This window comes from Heliconius melpomene, chromosome 15, assembly GCF_056956725.1.
Source record: "Heliconius melpomene rosina isolate 202511_hmr_F chromosome 15, ASM5695672v1, whole genome shotgun sequence".
In the NCBI taxonomy this organism is placed as follows: domain Eukaryota; kingdom Metazoa; phylum Arthropoda; class Insecta; order Lepidoptera; family Nymphalidae; genus Heliconius; species Heliconius melpomene.
This window is the reverse complement of record NC_140403.1, coordinates 11,983,507-11,993,506: the sequence shown is the minus strand read 5'-3', so window position 1 is coordinate 11,993,506 and position 10,000 is coordinate 11,983,507. Positions and strand designations below refer to the sequence as shown.

The following is a 10,000-nucleotide window of genomic DNA, read 5'->3' as shown; positions in this document are numbered from 1 at the left end:
AGAGTATCACTCTTAGATCTTTTTAAGTAAATTGTTTTTTAAAAGTAGATTATTGGGTAAAACTTTAATAAAATGACATATTCAGAGAGCTAACCTGAAAACCAGCTATTTCTCCCGAGAAACGAAGCTAAAAAACCTAAACCTACACCCAAAGAAACCAAATCACTAATTTTAAAGGTTCTAGTTAAGATATATCTATCGGGATGAACTTATCATCGACAATATTATAAAACGACAATATTATAATTGTATAAGTATTTATCTTTAATTGTTGTATGTATGTATATATGTATGTAGGTATTTGTGTAGATATGTATGTATATATGTAGATATGTATCCTATTCCTATATCTTATAAAACAAAGTCGCTTTTCGTGTCTGTCTGAACTTTCTAACTCTTCTTCTTCTAAATTATTTCTCAGTAAGTATTTCTCAGGGAAGGTTTATATATAGTTTATTATTTGTACATTCTTATGTAAATTAACATAAATACGATAAATGTATATAAAGTCCTACCCGTTGAGACACTTTCGCGCATGCGCTGCTTTAATGGTAAGTACTACATGAAAATAATGTACTGGAGTATTATTCCTCTTAATAAGATCTACAAAAAACTCCGCGACAGCATATTCTTATCTTTTAAGAATAACGTGTAGTGATCATATTTCTGTCTAAAAATAATAATTTCAATATATTTTTTATTGTGAGGGTTACTTTTCCATAATGGTATTAATCCTTATCCTTTAAAATACTTAATTAAATTTCTACGTTAAACGAAGATAAAATTTTCTTTTTACTCAATTTCGAAATTGCGAATAGTTTTAGAGAAAAACGCATTTAATTGTTAACACATCCCGCCGTTGACACATCAGCTGTATGTTACTCAAGTTTCACTTATCCCTTACTCTCAGCATATAAATAAGTATATTAGTTACGCTGGTCATTTAATGTAGATCAAAACTGTCTTTTACTGTTTTTCATTTTAATAAGTACTTTAGAAGTTGTTACAATATCAAAAAATCCTTGCTGCGAAACGCGCCTCGCGACGTTATGCTTATACAAGCGAGTCCGCCGCGCCCGCCTACCTTACACGCATCGGTGGTTCAGTGGTAGAATGCTCGCCTGCCACGCGGCCGGCCCGGGTTTGATTCCCGGCCGATGCTATTCTATATAATTTTCCTCACAGGCAGCCACGTAGTGCTTGCTTTTCATCAGGGACAGAATACTCTCTTCAACATTAACCACAAGCTCGAAAATAAAAAACCCGCCTGCGTCTATATATAGTATTGGATGATTGGAGTTGAATGTATTATTTAAGCGTGATATATTTGGTTTCACATTTTTTGTAGTAGTTATTAGTAGGTAGGTTTTTGTTTATAATTTCTTCCGTTTAAAAATAATCATTTAACTATCTAAATATATATATAGTCATTTAAATATATTTTAATAAGTTCTTGAAAAGATTAGTAGCACAGATTTAAAATTACGGTACCTACTAAAAAATCCTTGCTGTGTAAAACAATAGGAAAATCCTTATTGAAACTACGAAAATGCGGGTTGCATTAGGGTTTAATTAATTTTCACATTATCTTAAGTGCTTTGCAAATGATACATTATATGAATAATCCAGTAGTATAAGCGGGCGAAGCCGCAAGAGGGTCGCTAGTGTATGTATAAATGTATGTATTAAACTATTTTGTGTTCTCTGAATATTGGTTTATATATTTTATGTACTTTTTGCACCTTTCTGCCTTCTTTTCTAAATTTAATCCTTCCGTTTTTTCTTTGGTTGCCTGTAAGAAATCGCTTTTAGTGATAAGGCCACCATTGCAAGTGTGCAATGGCGGCCATCATCATATCGTGTTTCTAATGAGTTGTATTTTTTTTTCTCTTCTTATTTGTGCAATAAAGTATTATATTATTATTATTAATATTATCATATGACTTATTACATTGTCATCGATCCTTTATAAAGTATGCAAAGTTTCAAATGAATCCGACGCGATAATCACAGAATCTACTGATGGAAAAAAAAGGTGTTTTATAGTCGAAGTGTTTACGAAGGCTATATATACCTGCGATTCGAGTAAACTCTGACCCTAAGAATGGTTTATGTGTTACATACGGCTCTCAAATATTTCTGTTTGCTCATGTGAGTGAAGCCGTAGCTAAAAGCTAGTATACTATTTTTTTATACAATCAGTGTGTATTTCAACAGAATTCATAGTTGAAATACGTTGTTTTATAAACAGATTTTTTAAAGCGGAAATAGGTTAAGTGCGCACGTTAATTATGCACGAAAATTGTGATGCAAGCGAGAATAGCCTTCGTGGTTTTTAGAATGAAATTGTAAATTATATTAAAAAAATATTAATAAAATAAATTTCAGTGGCGTTAAGCTCCGCTACTCACCACGGAATACCTTGTAAATTTGGCGAAAAATGGGGAGCGAAAATGTTTGAACAGGGATGTCTTGACACTAGGTTCCCTAAACTAGTGTCAGTTCGAGCTATCTGCTAAAATTTTCTCAAATTTTACATTCTTTTTTCGCTGACGTTTGTTATGGTTGACACACGTGTTAGTGAGAGTATCTTATTTTAGTATATTATTTTAAAGTGAAAATAGTTGCAAGTTGTTAAAAGATCTATATTAAGAAGGTGTTGGGTTGTAGTGAGTGTTTGTGTCGTTTTATTTGTTAGATTAGTGTTATTTAAGGTAGGTTAGACTATTTAGTTTTAATATGGATCCTGATCGTCCACCTGATCCCCCTGATCCTGGTGGTGATATACAATCATATTCCAGGAAAAGGCAAGGTGGAGACACAACTTCTGACAATGATTTAATTAAAAAAACTATTTTTGATCCCTCAACCGCTACACCTTCTATCCAAAACCTATATGTCCATCCATCCCTATCTGATATCCCAAAAGCATATATTGATTCTGACAAAGGCCCTTTCTTAGTGTATGTGTCAAGGGAAACCCCTGACCCTGCAGCTGGAACAACAATTAGAGCTATTAAATTTGGTCAGTTTCTACACAAAAATAAGATAACTGATATTACCAAGGATGGAGTTAAAAATGTTGGACGTAATAAAATTAGCGTCCAATTCTCAAATGCTACTGCAGCGAATTGTTTTTTATCAAACCCCATTCTTAGTCTATGTAAGTATGTGGCAATTATCCCAACTTTCAACATTTCAAGAATGGGAATTATAAGACAGGTCCCAGTTGACTTCTCTTTAGATGAATTGGTTGAATCTTTGGAATTTCCCTCTGGATGTGGTCAGGTTTTGAAAGCGAGACGTTTGAACAGAAAGTGTGTTAGTGAGGGTGTGACTACATGGGTCCCGACTCAGTCGGTTGTAGTTACATTCCGTGGACAAGTGTTGCCAGAAAGGGTCTTCTCATATCATTCTTCCCTACCTGTTGAACCATATAAATATCCTACCATCCAGTGCTTAAATTGCTGTAGATTCGGACATGTTAAATTACAGTGTAGGTCTCAGCCTAGGTGCTACAGGTGTGGCCAAGCTCACTGTGGTGATACATGTGACATACCTAAAGAAATGTCTGTATGTTTGTTTTGTGATAGCAAGCATTTTGCTAATGACAAAGATTGTCCTGAGTTTGCAAGACAACAATCCATAAAAATTACAATGTCACAGGAATGTATTTCCTATATGGAGGCATCCTCTCGTTTCCCTCCTGTCCAACGATCCTATGCGGATATCGCAAAACAACTTTTTTCCCCTCCTACTTACTCATACTCCCAACCACAAAAAGTCCTAGCCCCAGTCACTCCTTACAAATCTTACCGCAAGACTGTTTTCCAAACTCCTCGTCCCCGCGCTCCTTTAGCAAAGGGATATGACAGACAGGCTCACCAATCCATAATTGCAAATTGTTCCTCACTTCTTCCTAATGGCTGCGCTCTGAATGAAGGTGTTAATCAAGGTGTTGGCAGCTCAACAGAATCTAGTAAGGATCTGTTGATTGCTTTAACTAAAACCCTCATAAGCATAATCTCAACAGCCAATGAACTTCCTATACCGTCCAACGTTGCCTCTAACCTACTCAATATCCTTAATACTCTCAACAATGGCGCCGTTGTCCATTCTGCAGTGGAATAGTGGTAGTATTCGTGCTAAAAAGCATGAATTACTTCATATTATTTCTCTGCACAAACCTGCCATTGTTGCCCTCTCGGAAACATGGTTGGTCCCTGGTTCCCGTTTTAGGGTGCCGGGGTTCTCCTGTTTAAGGGAGGACAGAAATGATGGGTATGGAGGCAGTGCTATCCTTATCCAGCACTCCTCACCCTACTCCCTAATTCCTCTCCCCCCTCATAGCCAACAGATTAATGCTGTTGCCGTGAGGGCTTTCAATATCTCCTTCCTATCAGTCTATATTCCTCATCCCTCTTCCTCTCTTTTCCTTGAGCTTAAGTCTGTTATCTCTTCGCTTCCTAGTCCTGTGCTAGTCCTGGGAGATTTTAACACTCATCACACTTTGTGGGGGTGTTATTACTGTGACGGAGTTTCTCCTTCGTTGGTAGACATGATTGATGATGTATCTCTATGCATTCTCAATGATGGCTCACCAACTCGTAGGGTTCTTCCTAACCAGAATCCAAGGACTGCTATTGACCTTTCCCTATCGTCCCCCTCTCTTGCCTCCCAGCTATCATGGTCTGTTCTTCCTTCCACCCATGGTAGTGACCACTTCCCTATTCTACTTTCCTTGTACCATAGACTTCCTCTTGCTCCCATCCCTAATGCTCTGCCTAAATATAACCTTAAAAGAGCTAACTGGAATAAGTATGCTAACTCTGTGGATTGCATGCTTGACAATCTTCCTGAGTCTAGTAATTTTGAGAATATCATTCTTTGCTATGATCGGTTTATCTCTGCCATTGTATCTGCAGCTGACTCTCATATTCCAAAAAAACACTCCATTCAGAATTGGATGCATTTCAATCCCTGGTGGGATCAGGAATGCTCTGATTCTGTCCTTCGGCGAACATCTGCTGAGGAGTCGTACACAGTCTGTATGACTATGGAGAATTATATTGAGTATGCACGTAACGATGCGAAGTTTAGAAGAATGATTGGGAAAAAGAAGAAACTTGGATGGGTCAATTTTTGTGAATCCCTTGATCCCCGTTCTCCTCCTTCCCTTGTGTGGACTAATGTTAAGAGATTTCGTCGTTCTCTTAACAATGCTCCCAGTCCCAATTCCAATAATCCCTCTTTGTGGCTTAATGATTTTGCTAACAAACTGGCTCCTCCTTTTGTTCCATCCCATGATTTAATTATATCCCCTCTGCTTGAATCTTCGGATGAAATGGATGCTTGTTTTTCATTTGAGGAACTCAATAATGTCTTAACGGATTTGAGAGACACTAGCCCAGGCGAGGATTGTGTTTCTTACTCTTTTATTGCTAGACTAAATGAGAAGTCTAAGCTACATTTTTTAAATTTGATTAACAACATCTTTCAATCAGGTAACATTCCCGAATCCTGGAAATCCCAAATTGTTATTCCCATCCTAAAACCTGGAAAATGTCCCTCTGACCCTAATTCATACAGACCCATTGCCCTAGCATCTGCTTTATCAAAAATTATGGAACGGCTTTTAAAAAATCGTTTGGAGTGGACAGTGGAAAGCAGAAATATCTTAGCACCCTCTCAATTTGGCTTCAGAAAGGGGTTAAGTACTACAGATAGTCTCAGTGTTTTTACTACAGACATTCGACGAGCATATGCCAAAGGAGAGTATTTGGTTGATGTTTTTCTAGATGTTGCGTCTGCATATGACAATGTTCTTCTTCCGGTACTCAGGCAAAAATTGCATCAGCTGAGTATTCCGCCAAGGATGACTCATTTCATATGTAATCTGCTGACCGGTAGATCAATATCTGTAAAGCATCCACTTCTTACTATACCTCCCAGACTTGTCTGGCAAGGTTTGCCTCAAGGTTCAGCTCTCAGTCCTCTGCTGTATAATGTATACACCCATGACCTCGAATTGTCTGTCAATAGTTTTTGTAACATTCTTCAGTATGCTGATGACATCGTCCTTTACTACAGCTCAAAATCTGTGGAGGACATAACTTATCGTTTAAATACTGCTTTGCACTATCTAAACCAGTGGCTCTCCAATCATGGCTTGGCACTATCAGTAGCAAAGTGCCGGGCGGTAGTGTTTACCAAAAAGAGAGTAACTCCTGATTTCCAAATAGTTTGCGGTAATAATACTATTCAATTAGCAGAAAATGTTAAATTCTTAGGCATGGTTCTTGATAAAAGACTGAACGGAATTGCTCATGCTGAACATATCAGTAAAAAATGTGAAAGCGGCATCAATGCTTTGAGAGCGGTGTCTGGTGTGTGGTGGGGTGCACATCCATATACTCTTAAACTACTGTACAATGCCATAATCCGTAGTCACATTGACTATGGATTATTTGTTTTAGACCCCTTTAACAAAGTTGCTACTGAGAAACTCAATAAAATTCAATACAAATGCCTAAGAATTATTATAGGTGCAATGAAGTCGTCCCCCACCAACGCACTGCAGGTGGAATGTGTAGATCCGCCTTTTCCTATCCGTCGACAATTCCTATCTGATCGGTTTGTTGGTAAAATGTTACAGCTTTCTTCCCATCCCCTATGGTCTAAGCTATCTGATTTAGCGGACCTCATCCCTCGAGGCAGGCCTCTCCCTTACTTGCTCAATAGTTTCCTTAAATTTACCTCTCTTCCTCATCCCTTGTCATCTTTTCCATCTAATCCTTTATTCCGCACGCCTTATAAGGCTCTAGTACACCATCCTACTGTCATCACTAATCTTGGCCTAATCAAGGGAGATGTTGACACCAACACAAAATTTCAAGCCATAGTAAATGAAAATTTTTCAAACCATGTCCTCATCTTTACAGATGCATCAAAGCTTTCTAAGGAAAGCTGTGTTGGTGCAGCATGCTGGATACCAAAATTCAAAATTATATTACAATTTAAATGTCCTCCCGAATCATCTGTGTTTACTGGTGAGGCTGTTGCTTTGTTAGAAGCAATCCGGTTCACACTCTCCCATGACTTTAAACTGACTGTCATATGTACCGACTCATTAAGCTGTATATTGGCGATAAAGGGAAATCCATTTCGTAGTAAATTAAGGTCTTCAATTATTTTAAGGATTCGTGAAGAACTGTACTCATGTTATCTAAAGGGATTGGATGTTACTTTGGCATGGATTCCAGGGCATTCTGGAATCAGTGGGAACGAATCTGCAGACTCTTGCGCAAAATTAGCCATCCAGTGTGGAAATTTAGATAACTTTTTTATTTCGGCCCAGGATCTGTTGTCACTTGCATTAACTCATTTGGATGTGTCTTGGTCTGAGTTCTGGGAATTATCAAAATCTCAGAAAGGTAAATTTTATGCTACTATCCAACCCAATATCCCAAGGCGACCTTGGTTCTTTTCTCAAAAATTTGCTAAACGGAGGATTATATCAACTATTTGTCGACTGCGCCTTGGGCATGCAAGTACACCTGTGCACCTAGCTAAGATCAGGGTCAGGGACCACTCACTGTGTGAGTGTGGCCTGGATGAAGGTTCCCCTTCCCACATCCTTTTCACATGTCCCAAGTTAATTCGTCCCTTGTATGATGTCCTTCCTTTTATAGTTCCCCGCCCCCTTAATGTTCAATGTTTGTTAATGTTTGTATTTTCTCCTTTGTGTAAGTTTTTATGTAAATATATTAAATATAATAATATTAAAGTATAAGCTAACAATTTTGTAAAATATTACTTAGTACTAACCCTTTATTATGTATATATTGTTATATTTGTATATATATAATATCTATTCTTTTTACTTATAGGTGAAGGCAGTATATTAGCTGGATCTCTTTTTAACGTGCATTCTCCTATTGCGTTATATTATCTGTTTTACCGTACATTCTCCTTTGTGTGTTTTCCATTCAACGTGACACTGGCGAAGTGATTAGTGCTGAATTGGCACGCTCGGAACGCCATAAATAAAGAGCAACAACAACAAATTTTACATTCTATTGAGTTATTAAAACCTAGGTTTTTCACTGCATAACTATGTTGATAAGTTAAATATAGCTAAAACATTTAGAAAATAAATTGTTTCTATATATTATATAAAAATTGTTAAGTAGCGTATACTCCATTGTTTTATCGTTCTCTTCTTTGGTCTATAGGATATCTACGATTTCTCATGCTTTCGAAGCTGTTGAACGAGCCTTTTAACTACCCTCTAAGTATTTTACTAATGAAGAAATAGAAAAGCGTGCTTCGTGAATTTTCTTTATAAACACAAACAACAAATAAATACATTAATGATTTTCAATAGTTTTGGCTAACAAAAAATAGGAAAATCAATCGATCCAATCTTTTATGCCTTCACCTTTTATATTCGAGTTTTAATGATGCAGCGAGCGATTTAAATTTTAAAAAATGTAATCTTATTTATCATGTTATATCCATTACCTCCTTACTAATTTACATATTAATACATTTAAGTTTCCAAAATTTCGCATCGAAGAATCACTACCGACTTTATATAATAGCTTCACCTGAATATAGCAGGGTATTGTGACATTGCCTATTGCCGGGTAGAAGTCAGCGCTGAAAGAGAGTGAAAGAGAGTGACTTCGTAACATCTTCAGACTTCAAGATATAAAATTCAACGAAAGAACACCATATATCTGTAAATAACAGAAAAAGTCAGGACAAAACGTTAAATAACAAACGAACCCATCAGCTCAATATCCAAATGTAACAAATGCATTAATTGAATGGATTAACAAAAAAACTTCGAGAACTCAAACAAAAACAATCAAAAAGAACAATCAGATCGAGTGTCGATACTTCCGCTCCAAGTGTTCTACGATTGTTGATTCCCAGATCTGCATTCTTGAAGGGTACTTCAAGTTTTCAATGTTTCATAATTGGTACCTATGGGTAAGGGCTCAAAAGGCTATGGTTTTTTATATACTAGTTTTCACTCGTAATTCACTTGTGAACTACACAATTTAGAAAACTATTAAGATTTATTTTATTTCTTATTTCATTAGTTAATTCTCAAGTACGAGTATTAATTAAGTTGGGTGATGTAAATTCAGAATTTGCCTTTGTAATAATAAACTTATCAATATTCAAAGGGATTAGGAACTGAGCTTGTAGCTTTTCGACTGATCCTGCTTGCTATAACATCAATTGACAATTGTCTTTGCTAATATTGAAAGATCGAAAATAATCGATTTTTTTTTATACAATTTTGCTTGTAATGAATGAAAAAATAATAATTAAGATACGAGAGGGAGATCTGGAAAATAAATTATATCTTGTATAGATATAGGCTATTTAGAGAAAAGCAGCTTCGTGGCTTTGAAGCATTTTGTTTCTGGCCATCATGCGACAGTTAGAATCTGGGAGTAACTTACCAATTTACGAGACCATGAGTGTTGATTGAAACTCAACACCGCGATTTATCTTTATCGCAATAATTATGTAAGGCAAATTTTATAATAATATAGAATTAATATTACAAGTCCTATATAAGAACAAAGAACGCCATCAACCGAAATCGAAGACTCAATTGTAAACGAACATCGGTCTCATTAACGTGTTATTCTCTTATCGTGACATGTTTCCAATCTTTTGTTGTAGACTCTCGGATATTAATAATGAAATGATTTTTTTTTCCATTGTTACTTGGCGTTCAATCTGTGTGGTTAGCTATGATGGTGGTAGGTTCATTTTGTTAAAAAAAAACTATAAGCTATGTACGTCAGCTTAAAAAACAACCAATACCTACATATATTGAAATGTAAATTTTCAGCCATTTCAATAAAACAATTATGTATAACAATTTGAAAAGTTATTTAGATCATATTCTTTAAAAACTTTTTTTATTTATAATCTGATTGAAATGAAACAAACACTTAAAAATGTTAAGGGAAGC

General features: G+C 36.1%; 2 protein-coding genes across 7 annotated transcripts; both read left to right on the top strand.

Annotated features, from left to right (window-relative positions):
* Nucleotides 1-2,541: 2,541 nt before the first annotated feature.
* LOC146531728 (uncharacterized) lies at nt 2,542-8,069 on the top strand. Of its 6 annotated transcripts, none has more exons than XR_014878790.1 (2): nt 2,542-2,576; nt 7,890-8,054. XR_014878790.1 is itself a non-coding variant. In XM_085198204.1 (2 exons), exons 1-2 carry the CDS (start codon nt 5,876-5,878, stop codon nt 8,009-8,011), a joined length of 1,992 nt encoding a protein of 663 aa, XP_085054330.1. In that variant the 5' UTR covers nt 5,795-5,875; the 3' UTR covers nt 8,012-8,069. The 6 variants fall into 6 exon arrangements, 1 of the variants encoding a protein (XP_085054330.1); XR_014878787.1 differs by having other exon boundaries at nt 2,546-2,669; XR_014878791.1 differs by having other exon boundaries at nt 2,552-2,630; nt 7,890-8,020.
* LOC146531729 (uncharacterized) lies at nt 2,725-4,133 on the top strand. The gene has a single exon (XM_085198205.1). The coding sequence runs from the start codon at nt 2,740-2,742 to the stop codon at nt 4,129-4,131; it is 1,392 nt and encodes a 463-aa protein (XP_085054331.1). The 5' UTR covers nt 2,725-2,739; the 3' UTR covers nt 4,132-4,133.
* Nucleotides 8,070-10,000: the final 1,931 nt, after the last annotated feature.

Coding starts and splice junctions, on each gene's coding strand:
- LOC146531728 (XM_085198204.1), top strand. CDS start 5,876: ATGACTCATTTCATATGTAATCTGCTGACCGGTAGATCAATATCTGTA. Junction 7,746..7,889: donor GTTTGTATTTTCTCCTTTGT/GTAAGTTTTTAT, acceptor TTTTACTTATAG/GTGAAGGCAGTATATTAGCT.
- LOC146531729 (XM_085198205.1), top strand. CDS start 2,740: ATGGATCCTGATCGTCCACCTGATCCCCCTGATCCTGGTGGTGATATA.